Source organism: Lynx canadensis, chromosome B4 (genome assembly GCF_007474595.2).
Source record: "Lynx canadensis isolate LIC74 chromosome B4, mLynCan4.pri.v2, whole genome shotgun sequence".
Lineage (NCBI taxonomy): Eukaryota > Metazoa > Chordata > Mammalia > Carnivora > Felidae > Lynx > Lynx canadensis.
In genome coordinates this window covers 81,890,786-81,913,389 of record NC_044309.1, presented here as the reverse complement: position 1 = coordinate 81,913,389, position 22,604 = coordinate 81,890,786, and the positions used below count along the sequence as shown (strand labels likewise).

The 22,604-nt window shown below is 50.2% G+C and overlaps 3 protein-coding genes across 11 annotated transcripts; 2 read left to right on the top strand and 1 right to left on the bottom strand.

Annotated features, from left to right (window-relative positions):
* Nucleotides 1–1,010: 1,010 nt before the first annotated feature.
* MMP19 (matrix metallopeptidase 19) lies at nt 1,011–9,419 on the top strand. 3 transcript variants are annotated; one of them, XM_030322861.1, is made up of 10 exons: nt 3,820–4,032; nt 4,351–4,436; nt 5,345–5,475; nt 5,712–5,927; nt 6,413–6,658; nt 7,092–7,217; nt 7,815–7,979; nt 8,142–8,269; nt 8,449–8,593; nt 9,170–9,419. In XM_030322861.1, the coding sequence occupies exons 1-10, from the start codon at nt 3,943–3,945 to the stop codon at nt 9,337–9,339; spliced, it is 1,503 nt and encodes a 500-aa protein (XP_030178721.1). In that variant the 5' UTR covers nt 3,820–3,942; the 3' UTR covers nt 9,340–9,419. The 3 variants fall into 3 exon arrangements, with proteins under 3 accessions (XP_030178722.1, XP_030178720.1, XP_030178721.1); XM_030322862.1 differs by lacking the exon at nt 3,820–4,032 and adding an exon at nt 1,011–1,161 and having other exon boundaries at nt 8,449–9,238; XM_030322860.2 differs by having other exon boundaries at nt 3,815–4,032; nt 8,449–9,419.
* Nucleotides 9,420–9,604: 185 nt separating this feature from the next.
* Nucleotides 9,605–14,154, bottom strand: LOC115519111 (transmembrane protein 198-like). Of its 4 annotated transcripts, none has more exons than XM_030322855.1 (5): nt 13,845–14,154; nt 12,579–12,838; nt 11,407–11,988; nt 10,832–10,992; nt 9,605–10,710 (listed from the first exon to the last, which is right to left on the bottom strand). In XM_030322855.1, exons 2-5 carry the CDS (start codon nt 12,751–12,753, stop codon nt 10,573–10,575), a joined length of 1,056 nt encoding a protein of 351 aa, XP_030178715.1. In that variant the 5' UTR covers nt 12,754–12,838; nt 13,845–14,154; the 3' UTR covers nt 9,605–10,572. The 4 variants fall into 4 exon arrangements, with proteins under 4 accessions (XP_030178715.1, XP_030178716.1, XP_030178718.1 ...); XM_030322856.1 differs by having other exon boundaries at nt 10,832–10,989; XM_030322858.1 differs by lacking the exon at nt 12,579–12,838.
* Nucleotides 14,155–14,338: 184 nt separating this feature from the next.
* Nucleotides 14,339–22,438, top strand: DNAJC14 (DnaJ heat shock protein family (Hsp40) member C14). 4 transcript variants are annotated; one of them, XM_030322849.2, is made up of 8 exons: nt 14,631–14,717; nt 15,272–15,420; nt 15,873–17,338; nt 19,852–19,958; nt 20,187–20,306; nt 20,914–21,074; nt 21,157–21,259; nt 21,460–22,438. In XM_030322849.2, exons 3-8 carry the CDS (start codon nt 15,929–15,931, stop codon nt 21,668–21,670), a joined length of 2,112 nt encoding a protein of 703 aa, XP_030178709.1. In that variant the 5' UTR covers nt 14,631–14,717; nt 15,272–15,420; nt 15,873–15,928; the 3' UTR covers nt 21,671–22,438. The 4 variants fall into 4 exon arrangements, with proteins under 4 accessions (XP_030178707.1, XP_030178709.1, XP_030178708.1 ...); XM_030322848.2 differs by having other exon boundaries at nt 14,634–14,717; nt 14,905–15,420; XM_030322847.2 differs by having other exon boundaries at nt 14,339–15,420.
* Nucleotides 22,439–22,604: the final 166 nt, after the last annotated feature.

Here is a 22,604-nt window from a genome sequence, read left to right as displayed (position 1 = left end):
GCTATGGGTGGCTGGGAATGCCCACGATAGGGGAATGTTTGTAGGGTTCTGAGGAAGTCTGGAGCATCCTGGGAACAGAATGAGCTGGCCCAGGCCATGAGCCATCTCCAAACCCCTCCCACTTCTCCTGTCACTAACCAGTTCCAGCTGTGCACGATCTAGCCCATTGCTTCCCATCTGGCTTCTAGGAACTCATGACTAATTAAAGGAGTGTGTGTTGGGGGGTGGGGGGAGGTCCTCTTAAAAACAGAGGTTTCCAGGGTAACAGCTTGGAAAACTCAATCCCATTCAGCCAGGGAAAGTTCCCTCTCTCCTGATTCCCTCAGGGCTCAGGGGAAACAGGCCAGAGGCTAACACCACATTTCTCTCAATCAAGAGCAGTATCTGTGCCCACGAGTTATATCTTATGTTTTTCTCACCTCCAGTTTCCAGTTTCAGTTCCCAGACTTACCCTTATACCAGGATGTCCAGCCCTAGGAGCCACCCCATTCGGGTAAGGGTAGCTGTCGGAGAGGGTGGGTGGTGGTTTACACATTGGCTTCTCTTGGATTTAGAGACTTCTGCAAACTTTTGCCCCATGGCCCCTGATCACTAGAAAATACTCTCAGAATCTAACCTACTTCCTCCTGCTACCGTTTCAAATATTTTAATTAATAATATTTCTATACAAACTCTTCCACCACAATTTGTGGGCAGAGAGGGAAACTAGTTTGCAGGAAGGGAGCAAGCAAGCCAAAGAACTTGGGAGTTCTTTCTCTCAGACTCCTGTTCTCTTCTGGGGGCAGGCAGACCACATGTCCTAACCCTTTGCACACATCCCCATATCTCCCCCAGTGAGAGATGACAAATTCAGAGGCAAAAAGAGCTGGCCAGCCTGGCTCAGGGGGTGGGGGCTGGCGGAAGGGGTGGTCACCATGCCATTATGGGAAGAGTTAGTCATGCAATCCTTGACCAGATGCCCCGCCTGCAGCTCCTGGCTCTGTAGGGGGGTTTTGTTTGGGTGCATGTGGAAACTCTTGGGAAGCTGCGCACATCATCATAGCTTGAGCCCGAGCCTCTGCTGCTTCCTGGCTGTGTGACCCGAAGTAACCTACTAGACACTCGGTTTCCTTTTCTGTAAGAAGGTGATAATACCAGCCTGGTTGTTGAGATTTAAACGAGGTAAATTATTTGGCAGCTTTTACTAGTTTATTCTCTCCTGGCTCCTTAGCATCTAGAATGTGGTTTCATTCTCCCGGGGCCTTCCAAGGCAGGCCAGAGTGAGCACCTACCTTTCATAATAATAATCATCTCACTAAGATGCTGTCACACAGTCTTAAGCGTCTGCCCTGTTCTGTTTGTTTTTGTCTTTGTTTTCGTTTTTGTTTTTTACTTATGTGAGAGAGGAGAGAGTAGTCTGCTATCACATTCATCTCCTTTCTTTCATATCCTCCTGCCTGTGTCCTCCTCTCCCCCCACCACCCTCAGCTCCTGTTCCTCCTCCATTATTTTTACTATTTCTTACCACTTTTTCTTCCATCTCAGCCCCAGTCTCCAGGGGCGGAGTCTGGGCAGGCGGAGCTAGAGCTGAACCACGGGAGTTTCAAGTAAATGAGTCAAAATGTTGCCAGTGAGTCTCTTCTGGGTAGAAGCGTAGAATTTAGTGGTGGTTTTCGTGTTCTTCCTTGCTTATTTTGGTATTTTCCAAATTTACGACAACGAGCAAAGGATAGCTTTTATTCAGGAAAAAGAGCAAAAACTTTAATCAGAAAGAAATTATAATATTCAATTGGACCATGTCCTGTTCTCAAAAAAAGAGGGAGTGAGGGGTGGAGGGTGGAAAGCAGGAGAGAAGGGCAAGGTTGAGAAAGAACCCTGCCGGGGGCTGAATGGGAGCTGGTTCCTAAACTCTGTCATTTCCTGGGGACATCAGCCTTGGTGATGGCTTCAGTCATGGCCTTTGTCACTCATCAGTCAGAAGCTCTCTGTTCTTCCTGGCCTGTCACTGGCCATTTGGGACTTAGTCAGCTGATTGTTACCCAGTTGAGGGTTGGATGGGTCAGGGGGATCAGCGTCATCAAAGGAAACAATATGACTCAGGCGTCTCCCCCACCTCAACCCTGGAGTGTGAAGTGTCCCCCTGTAGCCTGCCAGCCTTACAGCCTAGGGTGTGGGGAAGGGCTCAGAATTGGGATCCTACTGAGAACATGAGTTCAGTAACACTTTCTCCCAGTCTTACCCCTACTTCCCTGCACAACATTGTATGATGCATAAGTAATAGTGGAGCCCCTAAAGTTTCCCCTAAACATTTAAAGAGCAAAACTCTGAAAGTCATTAGTGTGGTGCATGGAAAGAGTATGGGATATGGAGTCAGCAGAGGGATCTGAATATAGCCTAGATCAACTGGGAGCTCCGTGTCCTTAGTCAAGTTCCCTCTCTGGGTCTCCATTTTCTCTTACAAAAAATGTCCAAAAAAAAAAAAAAAAAAAAAAAAAGGCCAGAATAATTCCTCTGTCCTAGGAGGGTTGTGAGAATTAAATGAGATAATAGTTAAATCACCCAACACAAAGTAAGTGTTTTAAAATGTAAGTTTTTCAGGACCTGGGTGGCTCAGTCAGTTAAACATCCATCTTTGGCTCAGGTCATGATCTCACGGTTCGTAGGTTTGATCCCCATGTTGGGCTTTGCCCTGATAGAGCCTGCTTTGGAGTCTCTGTCTCCTTCTCTCTCTGCTCCCTGGCCCTTCTCACACAAGCGTGTGTTCTCTGTCTCTCAAAAATAAAAAATAAAAAATAAACTTTTTTTTTTCATAAATAAAATGTAAGTTTTTCACTTCTTCCTTAAATAGCACTCAAGACCCCCTCTAAACTCTGGCTCCCAACCACTCTCCCACCCCAGTTATTTGACAAAGATTCATTAAGCACCACCTGAAGCATTGAGCTGGACTGAAGTAGGTACTAAGGAGTCAGTGGTGAATGAAGCAATCCAGACCCTGGAAAACCACTCAGTGAGCACAGTGGCTTTTCTCAGCTCTGCACTTTTACTCAAGGCCTGCACTGTCTGTGTCCCTCGGTACTGTTTTACTCCATCCAATTCTTAGCCAGGCTTCAAAGCCTGGTTTCTTGGCGAGCCTCCCCATGGCCCCATGATCCTTAGGATGGGGCATCTCCTGGCTGGCATCCTGGTTCCCCTCATTTCGGGTACTTGGGTCAGCCTTGCCACAAGCTTCCACAAGCTTCCTGTGGGCAAGCTCTGGCCTTTTACTTCTTTGTACCCTTGTTAACCCCCACCCCCACCCTGACATTATGGGCTCATGAAATGCTTGAAATAATGACTTTTTATTAAAGCAGACACAAGTAGGCTTCAAGAACATTTAAATTCCTAATTTGGTCTGAGTACAAAGAAACTGAGACCTCATCTCTGATTCCTTCACCTGAAACCTAAGCACCTAAGCTGCTTCCTACCTCTTCACTTTTATTTTATTTTTTTCCTATCCTAGAGCAGACAGGGACCTATGAATGTTGAAGATGAGAGTTTGCTGCCCAGGGTTCCTGGGGCACAGGAATGTCCAACTCCAGGGGATAGCCATGGTCCCCATCCCTAGCTCTGCAGGGACTCTGCTTCTCATCCTGCCAGGATGCCCACCCCTGGGGCAGGGCAGTATGAAAAGTCTTCCCATCTCCAGCAGAGGACCCTGTGGGAATGGGCTGGGGGCCCTTCTTGATGGAAGCTCTGTGGCAGGGCAGGGGTTAATGGAGAATTGCAACATACCTCTGGGCTTAGTCACCTCCCACTGCCACTCCCCCCAATTCCCCTCCCCTTAAGTTTTGTAAAGAGGGCCAGAGACTGGAGAGTGGAAAGAACTGGAGGCAAGAGCCCCCCACCAAGCCCTACTCCCCAGGCTCCCAGAAATCTCAGGGCAGAGGACAAGGACAGCCTCTGGAGTTCCTGCCTAGTGGGACCATGAACTGGCAGTGGCTATGGCTGGGCTTCCTACTCCTTATGACAGTCTCAGGCCGGACCCTGGGGCCTTCAGGGAAAGAGGCAGCCGTGGTGAGTTCTCCACACCCCTCCCGGGGAAAGAGGGACCAAGGCCTAGGAAGGGATCGGGGTACTGCGCCACAGTCCCATCCAGGCCTCCATCCTGAACTTCAACGTGCCTCTCCCTTCCTTCCTCTACTTTATGATCTATTCTGGCCCATCTCCCACTTCTTGCCTTTGTTCTACCTGAGCCCCTTCCCGAAGGTGCCTCTCTCCTTTAATCCTTCCATGTCTGTCCTGCCCTATCCTTATGGATCTGCTAGATCACTGAGAAGCTTTACCCTAAGACTAACTCCCTTTTTATTCTGCTTACCCTGACCCCCATCATAGGATTACCTGTTGCAGTATGGATACCTACAGAAGCCTCTCGAAGGACCTGATGACTTCAAGCCAGAAGATATCATGGAGGCTCTGAGGTGAGAGGTCATAAGGCACATGCTGTAAAGGTTGAGGTTGCAAGGTCATCTTTCCTTCTTCTCATCTCTTCCTCTCCCCAGGCCCACTTCTGCCTGACCCAAATCCATGTCAGGGATCTAGGGAATAGGACACGCCACAGTTTGGGTGGTGGGGTGTGGAGTGAGATGGGGATCAAAGATGAGGAGCAGTCATTGGGTCTTCCTAAGCCCTAAGCATCGCTTTGGGGGCTCCATTCCACATCATATCCAATATACTATTGGTGACATCCCACATGAAGTATGATTTGTATGTAAAGCTATGAGTTGGGTTGAATTGGAGTTGAGTTGTTGACATGATGTTGCTTTTTGTAGACTTTTAAGTCAGCATTTACTTATATTTTGAAGTTTTCTTTTTATATTTTGGATCTAACGGATAGTTTTTCTTTCTGCTTTCGGTTATGTTTACAGTCCCTTCAAAAAGCACGATGCCTGACATGCCTATGGGATGAAATTGCCCCAGAGCAGGCTGGGCTGGGGGGGGGCGGGCATCTAGCCAGGAGGAGAAGGCTGAGGGAGGACAGGCCCTCAGGTGGGATCAGAGGTGGGAGAGTCTCCAGAGCAGGGGGACGGGACACTTCCTCAGGAGAAGGTTAGAAATTGTAGGGGAAGAGGGCTACACCTGAGGGAAACCTAACACAAATAAGAGACGGAAGATGGGGAGATGAAGCTGGAGTATCGCTATTTCTGCAGAACTGGAGAGAAAGTCCTAGTTATGAGGACTGGATACTGGAGTGACCCCATCAGCTTCAGAGATTCTGTGCCATTCTCTGCTACCACTTTGGGCAGCAGGTGGCCAGAGAGCTTTCCTCAGTTTCCAGTCATTCCAGATTCCCCTGCTCTGCTGGGCCCATCATTCTTCCTCTTCTCAGAGCTTTCCAGGAAGCATCTGAGCTGCCAGTGTCAGGTCAGCTGGATGATGCCACAAGGGCCCGCATGAGGCAGCCCCGTTGTGGCCTGGAGGACCCCTTCAACCAGAAGACCCTTAAATACCTCCTGCTGGGTGAGGACTGAGACTGGGAAAGGGAGGGAAAGGAGGGGGTGGCATGGCTCTGGAGTACAGGTGACATTGGGACAGCCTGGCCCAGCTCAGTGTTGAATGGATGATCACCTGGTGATTACCTGATCATCACCTGCCTGGAGACATAGCTTTGCTGAATGAATGCCCAGACTCAGGGGATCTTTCTGGGGCTGGCAGGGGATCTGTGTTTCTAACCTATTTTCTGGTCTAATAACCAGGCCGCTGGAGAAAGAAGCACCTGACCTTCCGCATCTTGAACCTGCCTTCCACACTCCCACCCCACACAGCCCGGGCAGCCCTGCTTCAAGCTTTCCGGTACTGGAGCAATGTGGCTCCCCTGACCTTCCGGGAGGTGCAGGCTGGCTGGGCTGACATCCGCCTCTCCTTCCATGGCCGCCAGAGCCCGTACTGCTCCAATTCCTTTGATGGGCCTGGTAGGTACCAGCTCTTGGCTCCCACATCACAAACCTCGAGATTATGTCTGTCCCCTTGAGCTAGTGACTCTGGAACCTTAATGTTCAGTCTGCCGCCTATGTCCAACTGCACCCTACACTCTCTAACTACCTTCTAATATTCCTTTGGGGAGCAGTTGATCACCTCCCTGGGGCCTTATCAAGCCTCCTCTTTGAAGGTTATGTCTTATTCTTTGGTCTAAGTTCCTCTTCTCAAGGCACATCTCAGAGAGGATTGGGCCGGAGAGAAGAGAGTGGTTGGGAGGTACAGAAACAGAGTGATGGGCATCCCAGAGAGAAGTGGGTGATGACAGGGGATCTGAAAGGTGAGAGAGAGAGAGGCATGCAGGAGACTGAAAGTAGATGGAATTTTAAGGGAATGGAGAAATTGGGGTTTGTAACAGGCAGGGGAAGCTCTAGCCTAGGAGACTCTGACCTCATTCCTGTTCACCCTTGCCTTTGTCCAGGGAAGGTCCTGGCCCATGCTGACATCCCAGAGCTGGGCAGTGTGCACTTTGATGAAGATGAACTCTGGACGGAGCGGACTTACCGGGGAGTGAACCTGCGCATCATTGCAGCCCACGAACTGGGCCATGCCCTGGGGCTTGGGCACTCCCGATATACACAGGCCCTCATGGCCCCTGTCTATGCTGGTTATCGGCCCCACTTCAAGCTGCACCCGGATGATGTGGCAGGGATTCAGGCTCTATATGGTTAGTCTTTTCCCCCGGTGATCATGAGGGTCAGTGTGACCAGCATCTCTTCAGGCTTATAGAGACAGGTCTAACCTCCATGGCAGGAACTGACTTGTCTTCTTCTCTTCCTCCTACCCAGTTATTCAGGCATCTTCATTTTCAGCAGCTGTTTTTCTGACACTTCCATGTCTGATCTTCCTTCCAGGCCTCTCTCCCCTCTTGCCCTTTCTTGGGGATGAAGAATGAATATTCCAGCAAACTTCCTTCTCCCTTTCTGGTGCCCGTCAACACTATCAATTGATATCAATATGATCTTGCTTCCCATGAAGAGAAACGCTCTAGGATTCCCTTTTCCCCTTTATATAGGGCCTCTGAGCCAAACTTACAGAAGAGTGGGGGGAGGTCAGTTGCTATGAGTTCTCTCCTTGAACAGCATCATGCTACCTTGCAGGGAAGAAGAGCCCAGAGACAGAGGATGAGGAAGAAGAGATGGAGCTCCCCACTGTACCACACGTGCCTACAGAACCCAGTCCCATGCCAGACCCCTGCAGTGGTGAACTGGATGCCGTGATGCTGGGTGAGGCCCTTCCCTTTCAGGCTATAGGTGGGCAGTGGCAGCAGCCCACTCACTTGAGACTTGGACAAATGGGAATGACATGGAACCTCAGCATGAGCAACAGGGGTTAGATACCCAGCAGAGGTTAGTGGCCATGGAAGGAGGCATGTGGCATGGGGAGGGAGGCTTCAGAGCCAAATTAAAGGTGGGTTAGGCAGGCATTTACCTCGGTTGCCTCCCTATAAGGGTCACTAAAACACATCTGGTAATCTAGCAAGATGGAGAAAACTATATTTACTGGAATGTCTATTAGAGAGCGTGTTATACATGCAGGGAAAGACAACTTGGAAGCTATTGGAATGGAAGGTGAGGTCCCCAAAGGGGAGCAGCTATCTGCAGGGCTTTTGTTTTATTGTTCAGAGCTAAACTGCTCTGAACAGCAAAGAGGCTGAACACGGAGTCTTCCTTCTCTACCTTTAATCTTCTCTTTGAATTAATGTTGAGTGAATTTCTGAGGGACCAGCCTGTGGGATGAAGGCAGATAATCAGCTTGTCTGAGGTATCCACAAGTCTTTATTTGACCCATCTCTTTTTGACTTGACACACTTTTGCTCTCAGGGCCCCGCGGGAAGACTTATGCCTTCAAGGGGAACTACGTGTGGACTGTGACAGATTCAGGGCTGGGTCCCTTGTTCCAAGTGTCTGCCCTTTGGGAGGGGCTCCCAGGAAACCTAGATGCTGCTGTCTACTCTCCTCGAACACAATGGATTCACTTCTTTAAGGGTAAAGGGACTAGTTTACAGTGTGTTACCTGAGGAGGGCCTACCATTAAAGAAGCCATAAAAGGGAGGGAGAGATGAGAAGTTCCTGGAAGGGTGGAATGGGAGGACCGAAAGCTATCACCTGAAGACAGAGATGACTTGTTCTTTCCTTACATGCACTCAGGAGACAAGGTGTGGCGCTATATTAATTTCAAGATGTCTCCTGGCTTTCCCAAGAAGCTGAATAGGGTAGACCCCCACCTGGATGCAGCTCTCTATTGGCCTTTCAATAAAAAGGTGTTCCTCTTTAAGGTAAACAGTTCAAAGCAAGGGCAAACAGCTTCTTAGGAGGGGTGGGCTACCTCACACTGAGAAGCCAACTTGCTGTTGAGGGGAGATCATCTGCAGCTGCAGTGGGTTGGGGTTAGACCTCTGGGGATCCTTAAGCTCTCTCCTCATCCTCTTCTCTTCCCTACCCACCCCACATCTAGGGTTCCGGGTACTGGCAGTGGGACGAGCTGGCCCGAACTGACTTCAGCCACTACCCTAAACCAATCAAGGGATTGTTTACAGGAGTGCCAGACCAGCCCTCTGCTGCTATGGGTTGGCGGGATGGCCATGTCTACTTCTTCAAGGGTAAACAGTACTGGCGCCTCAACCAGCAGCTTCGAGTAGAGAAAGGCTATCCCAGAGATACTGCCCACAATTGGATGCACTGTCGTCCCCAGACCTCAGACAATACTCCATTGGGTGGGAACACCACTCCTTCAGGGATTGACAACTCAGCCATAGGAACAAACTTGGATACCACTTCCTCAGCCATAGATACCACCTTGAACACAGCCCCCTCACCCAGAGACCCAATCTTGGACATTACCCCCTCAGCCACAGTCTCCACCCTTTCATTCCCTGGTAATGTCACCCTTGCAGATGACAAGATGTGAAGCAAATGTCAGGAGGGCTGCACCAGGGGCATGCCGTAGACCCCAGGCCTCTAACTCCTAGCCACCACTCCTCTGTGCTCTTTCCCTCCTGGGCAGGACTCCCTAACTCTGGGTCAGCCTCTAGACATTTTTCCTCCATTCTAGATAGCACTTCCAGCTGTGTTATCTATTCTCTGGAAGACAGTGGTAGAAGGAAGGCACCACTCAGGCCCCTGGCTTACAGGCAGCAAAGCTGGGAAGCTAAATGCCTGGGTCCTGTTCTTCCTAGATAAAGTGCAAGGAAACAGCATGGCCAGTAAAATGAGCAAGGGCTTTGGAACACTTGAGAATCACATTTACTTGCTGATGACTTTGGACAAGTTAATTAACCTCACGGAGCCTCAGATTCCCCATCTGCAAAATAAGGTGGATACCAATCCTGCAGGGTTATTGCATTAAATGAAATACTATTTGTGAAGTATATGGCACAGTGTCTGGCACATTTGTGCTTAATAAAGGCTAACTCCATGTTCATTAGAGAGGACTGAACAGTTCTTCCTCTGGCTGTGTGTGTGTGTAGCTGTGTGTACCGTAGTCCAATCTGATAAGATCATATCAGACCTTTAGGGGACAGAGGACTTGTCAGTCTGGCTAACTGGGGATGCAAAAAAAGAAAAAAAAAAAAAAGGAAAAAAACAGCAACAGCAGAGGCTGGACTCCCTGGTTCAGTGTTCAATGCCATTTTATTCACATGCTCCCATATTCTTCTTCCCTCCCATCCTAGCTTTGTTGCCCAGGGGAGGAATATATCTTCCTTCATGCTGTCTGGGGAACCAGGGAACAGACTTTGAGCGGGAGAATCAGAGGAGGGAGAGTTAGAATGGGTTAGTGGGTGGGACAAAGTTCTAGTTAAGGAGATTAGCATCACCTACAATGAGAAGCAGAGAAGGCACTTGTCTCCTGTGCAGCCTTGAAGACCAGGCTACTTTGGGCAAAAGGGCAAGACTCTGGCATGTGGGCCAATGCTTTCTCCTTGGGGCAAATAGCCAGCTTTTGGGGGAGGCAGGTGCTGTTCCATACATTGCCCCATTGTCTTCCCTACATTAAGGAGGGAAAAGGAAGCACCATGGAGGACAGTACTCCCAACTGAGGTAGGAGAAGGAGGCTTGAGCCTATGGGACTCGGGAGTAAAGGCTAACCAGGAAGCCAACTACCTTTTAATGAGAGAGGCCTAGGGATTAGGTGATCCTAGAGTTCCTCTGTGTCCTTCTCCCTATCAAAAAGCTATCAAGTGCTTTAGTGGGCTTCCTGATTTTCAATAGGTCCTAAAACAACAAAACTCCTTATTTTACCATTGTGAGGCACACCAAGGCGAGTATATAAAAGGCTATTTGGGTAAGGGCTCTCCTTGGTTTAAAGGGAATTAGAAAGTCAGTTACTTTAGGGACCAGGGCACCTCTATTTTTGGAAGAGGTAGGTTCTCCTACTTCCATTCTTCTCCCCTCCCCACAAGATTCTCCTTTACCTGTCCCTGAAACATATCCCTACAGGGTTGGTCTGGGTTGGAGTACAGATTCTATCCCCAATCTGAGAGGTGGGGAAGTTTGTGTGTGTGTCCTGTGGGCTCAGGCCTTGCACATTTGGGTGTTCCCAGGCTCTTGCTGGGGTGGAAGCCTCAGTGGAGGTTTAGGCTCAGGTATGGGTGGAACCAGAAGGTGTGGTGAGGGGTACAGTGGAACCACAGTCAGAATCCAAGTCCAGGACGGTGTGGGGGGCTGTGGCCCGGGTGCCTGGTCCCAGTTGGCGCTCTCGAAGGCTCTGGAGATAACTCTGGAGAGGCACAGGGCAGAGAAGGCAGAAGGAAGGGCCTAGGTCAGAGCCCCCCCTCCCACCCTGACCATCCCTGAGTGCCCTCTGCCCCATCCCCAGGTGTGCCCCTCCCCTCACTCACAGGAGCCAGACTATCAGCAGGGCTCCGGCCGTTGTGGGGGAGCTGGCGCCGGTAACTGCCTTCACAGAGCCCCACCCCAGGGGATGTTCGGTGCCACTTGGCCTCTTGCTGGCGGATCCGAAGGAGTTGAAGATGCCTTCGCTGGTGGCTCAAGACCACTGCTTGGGAGGGGGCAATACAGACTCAGGCCTCTTTAGACCCTAAATCCCACCCCCAAACACACTCACCCTCTACAGAAACCCATTTGTTCTTCCTGTTCTGGGTCTCTCAAACCTCATCTTTCCCCTGGTTATTCTAAAAGAAACTCTTCTTTGGAATCCTCCTACACTTTCCTTCTGGACTTCCCTGAGATATTCCTTTCCTTCTGTAACGGTCCCCAGTAACTAACTCCTCCTTATTCCCTCTGACAATTTTTCCTCATTCTCACCCAGACCGTTGGTTCCTCCAACTCTAACTTTCTTTCGATGCCCTGCCCCATTCACCTTAGACACTCCCCCCCTCTTCCCCCCCATCAAGTCTGGGAACTGGGGACATGGGCACAGGTTAGCTGCTTCTGTACCATGGCACTAACTCACCATTGGCGTGGCCTCCATGTTCCTCATCCATGAGCTTCCACTGGGCCAGGGCCCCAAGGGCCCCCAGGGCTGGCCAGGTGCCCAGCAAGACCCAGCTATACCAGCAGAGAGGAGGCAAGGCTGGAAGTGCCTGCAAGCGTTGGCCCAGCCGACTGCCCAGTGCCAGCCCCTCTAGGAAGTAGTCAGCACAGGCCACCAGCACCGCAGCACCCAGCAGGGCCGTGCCCAGAACTGTGAATGGACGTGGCCACCGAAGCGTGAGCAGGGCTCCCAGCAGTGCCAGCCCCACCAGCCCCCCAGCTGGCACCCAGGCTGAAGGTGGTTGGTAGATGGGCTCTGTGCCCAGCAGGGCCCCGGCACCCAGGGTTAGGCCTAGCAGGAGACCAGTCAGGAAGAGCCCAACGCTGCGAACCAACATGGTGACCAGGCCACAGAGGAGTCCGATGCCCAGCGCAATGCCCGCGCTCACCTCCAGGCTCAGCTGTGTCTCTAGCACTCGTTCCTTGTGGCACAGCAGGAAGATCACCAGAGCTCCTGACAGCAGGCCCGAGAGAAACATTACTGCCTTGAAGCAGCGGTAGCCTGGGAAGGGAGGCAGGAGGCACTGAGAGACAGAAAGGGGGCATCTACACGGATGGCTCTGATGAATTACAAGGGAGAGGAGTGGCTAACGAGGAGCAGAAGACAGGAGCAGCAACCCAGGGACCACAAGGCAAGGGGTAAAAAGGGATCATCTCAGGGAGGGCAGGGACCTTTCAAAACCTGTGAGGGGTGGGAGGAAAAATTAGGAGGAAAGATGGATATGTTGAGGGAAATAGCTATAGAAAAAAGGTTTAGTCCTTCCAGGGATGGCAGAAGGAATCAGCACAGGCTGATTCAGGTTATTGGGGAAGGGTTGAAGAATCATGGAGGATAATGTGGGAATGGAGTTTTGAGGTAGGAGGGAAGGGTGAAGCAAGTGATAGTTGCCAGGGGTCAGAGTCAGGGGGCATGGATGTGTGTGTGGGGGGGTGGACAAGAAGAGCTGGCAAGAGCAGCAGGGGCTACACTGAAGGTAGGCATCCCCTAATAGAGGAGTAGAGGTGGCCTAGGAGCAAAGAAGAAACTTCCCATCATCCTTGAGGGTGAGAGTCTTGGGCAGCTGCCCCCCAGAATCCTGGCCCTGCCCTCACCGAAGCAGCAGTAGATGATTCCAAAGCAGCAGCAAAGAGCACACACCAGGGCGGGTGCCAGTTCAGGATTGTCCTGGGGTTCCAAGACACATCTTGGGTCTGGAGGCTCTGGGAGTTGTTGATTAAAGGGCCTGGGGTCAGAGGTCATGGCCAGGGGCAGCAAGGCTTCCTCCATGGCCGAAGAAAAGGTGATCACAGAGGGGAAGGTCAGTGTCAGCTCCTCTCATCCATCCATGAATGTCTTGAGGGGGTTGGGAAACCTGCAAGGGGGTAGGGGGCAGGAACTTAGGTGTCCATGAATCTTGAGGATTCTGTACCCCTATGTCTTACGAAGAAAGGCCCATTTCAGGAGGGCGCATGGACTTGCTGGGGTAACTGAAAAAATCTACAGGAGTGGGTCAAGGGGAGCTGGCTGTCTCTTTACTAACCTCTGAAACAAGGACACTAAGTGAAACTTAAACTAAAATCTCATAAGGTAATGAGACTTTGTTCCCTAGCTTTCCAGGGTGGGAAGAGTCAGAAGTCCTAAGTGGGTGGAAGGAGGGGCCCAGGGGCATTAGTGGGACTGGGAACTGAAGGTTCAGCCGCCTGTTCGAGCTAAAAACAAAGCTTGCCCAATCTGCAGCTGGAACTCAATACGACCCTACCGGACTGGGAAAGGTGGGGTTAATCCTGGGGGGGAGGAGGAGAAACAGGAGAGAATGAGTCATAGTGGGGTCTCTGGACAGCTGCTCCAACCCCAGGGAAGGAAGACGTAAAAAGAAGCATATCAAAAAAGTTTGGGACAAGGAACCAGAGACAGTTCCCGCACTTTGTCAAGGTTCTGAAGCCTCCGCTTCATAGGTAGATGGAGTTAAGTTGGGGGAAGGGGTATCCGGCCACAGTCCAATTCCCATGGTCCCTCTTGGACTAAGCAGGCACCTTGCCCGCAGACATCTCACATCCTGGTAGCCTCTTGCTCCTCCCCTCAGGACACTGATGGGACTTTTCCTCCCCCCCTCCTTTCCCCAGGGGTGTCAGGGTTGCCAGTGGGGTTTGAATTCAGTTCCTGAAAGGAGAACACCAAGGAAGGGCTGGTTTGGGGAGCACTGTGGGAGTGGGGTAGGGTGGATGCAGGCACTTTCATCTGTCTTCTTTTGGACATCAAGGTCCTAACAGGCTGGAGGGTTGGCGTGGGGAATCCCTGGGGCTCCTCACCTCAATCCGCTTGGAAGTCTAGGGACCCTAAATAAGGAGAGGGTTGGGGAAGGAGTGTTAACTACTCACCACCCTGCCAGGACTCAGGAGAGGAGGGGGTAGAAGTGCTTCCCTAACCCCCCTGCTGCATCCTTGCCCGGAGGTCCTAGGCGTCGGGGCGGCTGTCGGGCGTGGGCACCCCCAGGGCCACTCTGTTCGTTGCCCCCCTAAACTCTTGCAAGTCGTAGCCCAAGCCCTGAGAGCTAAATGCAATCAGCCTAGGGGGTGGAGGAAGGGGACAGGGTGTGTGTGTGAGGGTGGGGGAGTGGGGGTGACATCACGGGGCGGGCCCCTCCAACTCTTTTCCCTATGTGTGGGGGGACCCAGTTTGCCCACTGATCTAAGCTGGGACCAGAGACCCCCGCAACCATAGCAGGGAAGGGTTTGGGGGCACCACACGAAGTTGAAGAAAATGCCTCTGAATACTTAGGCGATAACTCGACAATTAGAAGCTCTCAAAGCCCCAACGGGGGTCCCAGCACCCCCCTAGTCCCGGCTTGGTTTCTTCCACTTCCCAGAGAATTGGAGTATTGTCTTCTGGAGAACCTGGTGGTCGAGACGGGGACCCGGGGAAGGGGCTTTTACAGGACTGGGGGCGCCGGCGAGGGGCTCATGGGCGGAAAAACTTGCGGAGCAAGACGGGCTTTGGAAGGGGGACTAACGAGAGAGGCGTGTGCAGAGGAGGGGACCGACAGAGAGGGGACCCAAGTCTGGTCTGCGTGGGGGCGGGGGCGCGTGTCGACGTCGACCGAGAGCAGCTCGGTATGCAAATGAGACGCAAAGCAGCATGCAGATGAGTGCAGTGTTTTTTGGCACTCCGCTCGGGTCCTGAGCCCGGCGGAGCTACGTTCCTGGTCGCCTGGAACCGCTCCGTGACCGTGCCTGGGAGCTGCGTCCTGAGGGGTGGGTCTGGGCCGTGGGAGCTGTAGTTATACCGGGCAGTTCGCCAGCTGGGTCTGGCGCTGGGGAGGCCGAAGATTGCTGGGAAAGAAGGGGCAGTGCAGGGAGGCCAGGGTGGGGGCTAGCCCGGGGCGTCCTCCCCGCCGCTCCACCTCCGCATGATACAAAAGGTCCTCTGTCCTCGCTACAGGCAGCAGGGAAAGGATCGGGGCGGTGGCTCCTCTACGCTCCCTGGTTTTGTCTGCAAAGGAAACAGACTGTGGCTCGGTGGCTATCCTCTATCTCCCAGTCTCTACAGAGCCCAAGAATACAGCCAGAGGAACCCTGAAAATCTGCCCCCAGTCCGCAGGCACAGCTGCAGCGCCCACCAGCGGTGCAGCCAGCGGGGATAGGACTCCAGCACTCGGAGGGCGGCAGCAGAGAGCCCTTTAAGGGGAGGGGCCAGTGTTCCCTAGGACCGCCTCCTCCGATTTGACTCAGCGCTTGCTGGACTGGCTCGCGCCTCCGCCAACCGCCTTTTCGTTTCCTTCCCGTCTCTTCCCTGGTGACCCCGGAAGTGGAAGTAACCGTAGGTCGGTGGCCACGGCGGGGACGGAAGGCGGAAGCAGAGCGTGAGCGGGAGGCGGAGCCGGGGGAGCTGCTCCTGTAGCTCCCCCTGGCCCTAGGCCCAGCTGCTGGAGGGGGAGGAGTTACCGCCGCTCTTCCGGTACGTTACCTTTACCCCCTCTACCCAGCCCAAGGGTTTCCTGGATGTCTTTCTCAGCTGCAACCCTAAGCTCGGTCCCCCAGGTTTTTCTTAAGAGCCGCGCGGTCCCCACCCTTTCGGGCAGCCTGCGGCACCCCTTTCCGGTCGTCTTTCCCTTTTTCCCCCACGAGTGACCCTAGGACCACACCCTTTACGGTACCTCCCTCTTTCCCAGATTTTGGTTTGTAGCTTTCTGGGGGAAGAAGAAAAACTAAGGGGATTTGGAGGAGGGGAGGGAGCATGGTTGTGGTTAATGGAGTATTTGCTTATTGCTGGGGACAACGAACGCTCCAGAAGAATCTGAGAAAACAAGGGAGGTGGGTGCATTAACTGTATCCCCAATTTAAGATAATTTAGCCCCTCTCTTTGTGTCCTATACTTGATCATCCCCCACCTTAATACCTTTGTTACAGGCCTCAGAACTTATCATGATGGCTGTGACCTAAAATCCTCAGGAAGCCCCGGGGTCATGGCCCAGAAGCACCCCGGAGAAAGAGGGTTGTGTGGAGCCCACCACAGTGGTGGCGCCTCCCTCAGGACTTTAGGATCCTCTGTGGACCCTGAAATACTTTCATTCTCAGGACTCAGGGACTCAGCGAGGCCTGCTTCTAATGGTACCCGCTGCCTCACAGAGCACTCTAGTCCTAAGTACACACAGCCCCCAAACCCAGCCCACTGGTCGGATCCAAGCCATGGCCCCCCAAGGGGTCCAGGACCCCCTAGGGATGGAGAGGACCCTGATCAGAGTGAGGCATCTTCAGAGGAAGAGTCAGGAGTGGACCAGGAACTCTCAAGAGAGAATGAGGCTGGGTACCAGGAGGATGGGAACCCTTCTTTTCTTTCCATTCCATCTGCTTGCAACTGCCAGGGAACCCCTGGAATCCCTGAAGGGCCTTACTCTGAGGGAGGAGATAGCTCTTCTAGCAACTTTTGCCACCATTGTACCTCTCCAGTTTTGGGGGAAGATGAAGAGTTGGAAGAGGAATATGATGATGAGGAACCTCTTAAGTTCCCCAGTGATTTTTCACGTGTGCCCAGTGGAAAGAAACCACCTCGGAGACAGCGGCACCGCATTCCAGCCAAGGAGGATACTCGGGAAGGTGGACGCAGAGATCCCAGGTCCCCTGGCCGACATAGGCTGGGCCGGAAACGAAGTCAAGCAGATAAGCGCAGAGGCCTGGGATTATGGGGAGCAGAGGAACTGTGTCAGCTTGGACAGGCAGGCTTCTGGTGGCTGATTGAACTGCTGGTATTGGTGGGAGAGTATGTGGAAACTTGTGGCCATCTCATCTATGCATGCAGGCAGCTGAAAGGCAGTGATCTGGACCTTTTTCGAGTCTGGGTGGGAGTCTGGGCAGGGCGGCTGGGGGGCTGGGCCCAGGTGATGTTCCAATTTATGAGCCAAGGATGTTGCTATGGGGCAGGGCTATTAACCCGTTTTCTTAGGCTACTGGGTGCTTTGCTCCTCTTGGCTCTGGCCCTCTTGTTGGGCTGTCTACAGTTGGGCTGGCGGTTTCTGGTGGGACTGGGTGACAGGTTAGGCTGGAGGGGTAAAGCCACTTGGCTCTTTTCTTGGCTGGATTTTCCCACCCTGCAGCGTTGCCTGATTCTGCTGAGAGATAGCAGGCCATGGCAACAGTTGGTAAAAATGTTTCAGTGGGGTTGGCTGGAGTTGCCTTGGGTCAAGCCAAGGACTGACAGGCAGGGGAATGCACCTATAGCTGGTGGTCGCTACTGCCAGCCTGAAGAAGAAGTGGCTCGACTCTTGACCATGGCTGGGGTTCCTGAGGATGAGTTAAACCCTTTCCATGTGTTGGGGGTTGAAGCCACAGCATCAGATACTGAACTGAAGAAGGCCTATAGGCAGCTGGCAGTGATGGTGAGTATTCTTCCCTTCTGTTTCCTTTTCCTCTTTTGTTAAATTTTATTTTCTATTCCAATTTTAGGGAGAGTAGAATAAAGAGAAGGCAGAGTAAAAAGTCAACTTGAAGCTGGAGTAACTTTAATTCTTAGGAAACAGTCATAAAGACTTTTTCCCCTTCACTATGGGATCTGACTTTCCCTTCATTTTAAGTTTTTTGTCATGAGATTCTTAATAAAAAGAAATGAACCTAGTGGTTCAATGTTGGACCACTCACCCTGGAATTTCCAGGTGAAGTCCCTCTAACTAGGGTGGAGAAAAGGCCTAGTCAGATAGCCTGTCAATTCCTCTACCTTGAACAAAAGAGGGTTTTTTGAACATGGGGAAACCCAGCTATCTGTCCCAGAGAGGCAAATGTGGACCTAGAGTGGGAAAGTTCAGGAAATGCATGTGATTATTCCAGGACCAGGTGAAAGAAAACGTATTTCAGGACCAGCAATGTAGAGTGGGAAAAGGAAAGAGAACAGAGCATAAACCGTAGAGAGGCGTGTGCATATGTATGTCATACGTGAAGATACAGTTGTCTGTTTTTTTTTTAAATTATTTTTTAATGTTTATTTAGAGTGTGAGCAGGGGAGGGGCAGAGAGAGAGGGGGAGAGCGAATCCCAAGCAGGCTCCACACTGCTGGTACAGAGCCCAATGCGGGGCTTGATCTCACCAACTGTGAGATCATATGACCTGAACTGAAACCAAGAGTCTGATGCTTAATTGACTGAGCGAGCCTTAAGTAATCTCTACACCCAACTTGGGGCTTGAACCCACAACCCTGGGATCAAGAGTCACAGTTGCCTTAATGACTGAGCTGGCCAGGCACCCCAAGATAGGGTTGCTTTTGTTGATAAGAGGGCATGGTACAGATGGCAGTTGTGATATGCCCCATATGCTTCAGGGAAATGGTTTAACACGAGCATGCAATCAAATTGCTATTAGTAGATATTAGGTAATTATTTTCAGATATGATGATTATTGCTATTTTTTGTAAGTTAAACTATATTATGAATATTAAGTAATGTGTGTAAATTCCATTGGGGGCCTATTTGAGTGTATGGAACTGGACTGGTAAAAAATCATGGTGTGTAAATTACCTCAATGATTGCATGACACCAAATAGGAATGAGTAACCAAGGTGTCCATTAACTATTCAAGACACAGTAATATACCAGGTGTGTAACTTAGCAGAGGACTAAATTAGTTTGGTGGGAAATTCATGCCCCTTAGTGGATAGACGGGGACATATTCTTAAGAGTGGGGAACAACAGCTTACACTCAGTTAGATACTAGTAGTAGAGCTCTTTTCTCCCTTTCATGTCTTTCTTTTTTTTTAAGTTTATTTTTATTTTTTGAGGGAGAGAGCACACACAAGCAGGAGAGGGGCAGAGAGAGAATCCTAAGCAGGCTCATGGGGCTGGATCCCACGACAACGAGATCATGACCTGAGCCAAAATCAAGAGTTGGCCGCTCAACCCAACCCAAACCAACCCAACCCAACCCACTGAGCCACCCAGGCGCCCCTCATTTTCATGTCTTTTAGCAGATAATCCTCTCTTGGGAAATATTGTCACAAAATTTTTCATTTTCAACTTGTTTTCTTGGAGTAGAGATGGAGTTAAGTCCCCCAATCTTCAACACACCTGTAACACATGTAAGAATTCTTCCTTGTTCTGGGCCAGTGTCTGTGGGCTTCTTTTATGGAACCTCTCACTGCCCTTATTAGGCCCCAGAGTGACCATGACTAAAAGGCTGTTCTCTAAGCTTGGATATGTGGGAGATTTAGCAGCATTCTATTTATTTGGCATCATCAGGAGACTAGCTTTATTCTGTACCTTTGGAAAATAAGGATGGGAACAATCAAGAAGCTGTAGGAAGTAAGGAGACTATTTGTCCTAGAGAAAAGGTTGAAAAGTGGGTAAAAGGCCTGTGAGGATCACAATATGCTATATTTCATTTCTGGGACAGAAAGGCAAACTGTTGTAGGAAGTATATATGAGAATTTTCTAGTTAAAAAAGAATGAGTTTGAGGATATAATATCCTTGGAATTCTTTATGATTGATGATAAAGCTAAAATGTGAGGGCTTAGTATATGTATACCAGGTAGCGTATACATCCCTGTTTGCCTGGGATTGAGGGTTTCCTGAGACATGAACTTTCAGTGCTAAAATTGGGACAATCCCAAGCACACTGAGATGGTGGATCACCCTAATGCCAAATTCTGTACTATGTACATCATGTGTATTCTCATTCGATACTCCCAATAATCCGTGATAGATACAATATTCTAGGTCATATAGCTAATAGTGACAGACCTGGGTCTTGATCCTGAAACTATTTGCAGAGCTAGAGCAATTACTTATCTAGGTGTATTGACTCTCCAAAAGGGTGGTCAAAGAGAACACTTTGATATGAGGTTATTTTGACCTAAGATGGGGAGAAAGTTGGAATGGATTTGTGAGGAAATCTTTGTCTTGGTAGGTTCATCCTGACAAAAATCATCATCCCCGGGCCGAGGAGGCCTTCAAGGTTTTGCGGGCAGCTTGGGACATTGTCAGCAATCCTGAAAGGCGGAAGGAATATGAAATGTAAGTGGGAAATAGGAAATTGTAAGTGGAAAATAGGAAAGTGGGGTAAATGAATAATCTTCAGTAGTAGAGGTCCCTGGACTTGTGGCTGGAGGAGGCTCTCTGAGGTGGAGGGAATTGGGGTTGCTTATCTTTCTAGCTGGCCAGGAGCCTCAAGAGGCTAAAAGATTCATCTCCCTTTGTCCCTTGCTCAATACCCTCTCATTTACAAAGGCTTTCTTCTCTTAGGAAACGAATGGCAGAGAATGAGCTGAGCCGGTCGGTGAATGAGTTTCTGTCCAAGCTGCAGGATGACCTCAAAGAGGCAATGAACACTATGATGTGCAGCCGATGCCAGGGAAAGCATAGGTATGAAACAGGACAGGAATGGGACAGCCACAACTTAGGGATTGGGTAGCCAAAGACCTCCTTGTGAGTATTTCTGGTAGTTGGGGGATATAGATGATGAGTAAAAAGACCCTGAGGTTTCTGCTTTTGCCATCGTATCAAGATTGGGGATTTGAATTAGCAATAAAAAAAAAAGTTATTTTTAGATTTAATATAGAAGGCTGAGGGTAAGGGTGTTTGTAGGCATATGTAACAACTGAGTGGAGATAATTTTAGATCTTTCAGCCATCTTTGTTAATAACGAGGATATTAGGGGTGCCTGGGTGGCTCAGTCGGTTGAGTGTCCGACTTCGGCTCAGGTCATGATCTCAGTTTGTGGGTTCGAGCCCTGCGTCGGGCACTGTGCTGACAGCTGAGAGCCTGGAGCCTGCTTCGGATTCTGTGTCTCCCTCTCTCTGCCCCTAATCCACTCGCATTCTGTCTCTGTCTCTCAAAAATAAACAACAACAAAAAAATATTATACACTTGATCTTAGCCAAAAGGCTGAGAAGTGATCATAATGATGATACTATAGCAACACCGTAGGCTTGACAAATTAAGGAATTTTTGTTGTTGTGTTGGGTTGTAGGAGGTTTGAAATGGACCGGGAACCTAAAAGTGCCAGATACTGTGCTGAGTGTAATAGACTGCATCCTGCTGAGGAAGGAGACTTTTGGGCAGAGTCAAGCATGTTGGGCCTCAAGATCACCTATTTTGCGCTAATGGATGGAAAGGTGTATGACATCACAGGTATACTTCTGTTCTCTAGAAATATGGGCTTATGTACGCTCAAAACTATAATGTTTTGGCTAATTATTTCTCATGCTTGCAGAGTGGGCTGGATGCCAGCGTGTGGGAATCTCCCCAGATACTCATAGAGTCCCCTATCACATCTCATTTGGTTCTCGGATTCCAGGCACCAGTGGGCGGCAGAGGTAAGTGTTATTTCTTTCAACAATCTACCTGTTATTCTAGTTCTGAGTATGATTTCAGATGACATGCCGTTTAGGACACCTAGATGTCTCACCCTTAAGAAGTCTGGCAACTGACTTAGTATGTCTTTAACTTAGGTATAAACAGGTAACAATATAACTCAGTATTTCTTGCCTCGTTATGTCTTCTATTGTCCCCTCAGAGCAGCCCCAGAAGCCCCTCCTGCAGACCTTCAGGATTTCTTGAGCCGGATCTTTCAAGTACCCCCAGGCCAGATGTCCAATGGGAACTTCTTTGCAGCTCCTCAGCCTGGCCCTGGGGCCACTGCAGCCTCTAAGCCCAACAGCACAGTACCCAAGGGAGAAGCCAAACCGAAGCGGCGGAAGAAAGTGAGGAGGCCCTTCCAACGATGACACCCCTTCTCTTCTTTCCTCAGATTAATGTCAGGGAGTCAAAAGGGCTGTGTATAGCACAGGATGGAGTTTTGATTTGTTTATTTTTAAATATTGAAAAAAGGGAAAATTTTAAGTTCAAATTGTTCACTCAGTACCTGTAGGAAGCCCCAGAACCACTCTCCCTCCTCCACCAGCACCTAGGAACTGAAACTTGTCTTTAGACAATACCAAAGAAATAGGGGGTGGCTAGAGCAAAGAACCTAGAGCCTGGATCTGGGCTGGACAGTATCTCCCATGGTAGCATGGGAACTGGGTATTTCCCTGGGGTCTGTATGCCTTTGTCTTTTGCTTCTAGAGCAGATGACACTTCCCCCTCTCTTTTAAAACTGTAAGTCTATCTGATTTCCTGACCCATTTCAGGAGGGAGCCCCCTCCTTTACCCCAACATACTAGTTAAAAGACAGAACAAGAAAGCATGTAGCCCTAATTATAGGAGATCATACATAGTATTCAAAGAGTGGGAACTCTGCATTTTTCCTGACATTCACCTTGTGGGTAATCACCCAACTTCATGCTTGTTGCTGCAGGGATGGCCAAAACTGATAATTTTTAAAAAGCAGACTCATGCCCTCTGCCCTTGGGTGAGAGGGAAGGAAAAAGGGGCTCCCAGCAGCCCCTTTATGATCCAAGGGTTTGTATTTTTTTAAGTTTGTTCATATTTGTATGTACATATCTATTTAAAGCCAGGGGATTATCTTTCTATAAATATATAACTGGCAACCTGTATCTTCCCTTTCTTCTTTGCCCATATAGTGGAGCCCTTTTTCTCACTTGAGAATCCTTTTCCTACTCTTAGCTGAGAGTGAAGGGCATCTCCTACTGGACCAAGGGAGAGGGGATAAAAAAAAAATACCTTAGAGAAGTTTTATACAGAAAGTTACTATTGTTTCTT

What these genes read in the sequence shown, in the direction of transcription:
- LOC115519111 (XM_030322855.1), bottom strand. Translation starts at nt 12,753, where the DNA reads ATGGAGGAAGCCTTGCTGCCCCTGGCCATGACCTCTGACCCCAGGCCC. An exon ending in AATCATCTACTGCTGCTTCG is followed by an intron (nt 11,989 to 12,578) that starts GTGAGGGCAGGG and finishes CTCCCTTCCCAG; the next exon opens with GCTACCGCTGCTTCAAGGCA. An exon ending in CTGCTGATAGTCTGGCTCCT is followed by an intron (nt 10,711 to 10,831) that starts GTGAGTGAGGGG and finishes GTGCCTCTCCAG; the next exon opens with AGTTATCTCCAGAGCCTTCG.
- MMP19 (XM_030322860.2), top strand. Translation starts at nt 3,943, where the DNA reads ATGAACTGGCAGTGGCTATGGCTGGGCTTCCTACTCCTTATGACAGTC. An exon ending in GATATCATGGAGGCTCTGAG is followed by an intron (nt 4,437 to 5,344) that starts GTGAGAGGTCAT and finishes TCCTCTTCTCAG; the next exon opens with AGCTTTCCAGGAAGCATCTG. An exon ending in ATGGATTCACTTCTTTAAGG is followed by an intron (nt 7,980 to 8,141) that starts GTAAAGGGACTA and finishes ACATGCACTCAG; the next exon opens with GAGACAAGGTGTGGCGCTAT.
- DNAJC14 (XM_030322847.2), top strand. Translation starts at nt 15,929, where the DNA reads ATGGCCCAGAAGCACCCCGGAGAAAGAGGGTTGTGTGGAGCCCACCAC. An exon ending in AGGCGGAAGGAATATGAAAT is followed by an intron (nt 19,959 to 20,186) that starts GTAAGTGGGAAA and finishes TTCTTCTCTTAG; the next exon opens with GAAACGAATGGCAGAGAATG. An exon ending in GGCACCAGTGGGCGGCAGAG is followed by an intron (nt 21,260 to 21,459) that starts GTAAGTGTTATT and finishes TTGTCCCCTCAG; the next exon opens with AGCAGCCCCAGAAGCCCCTC.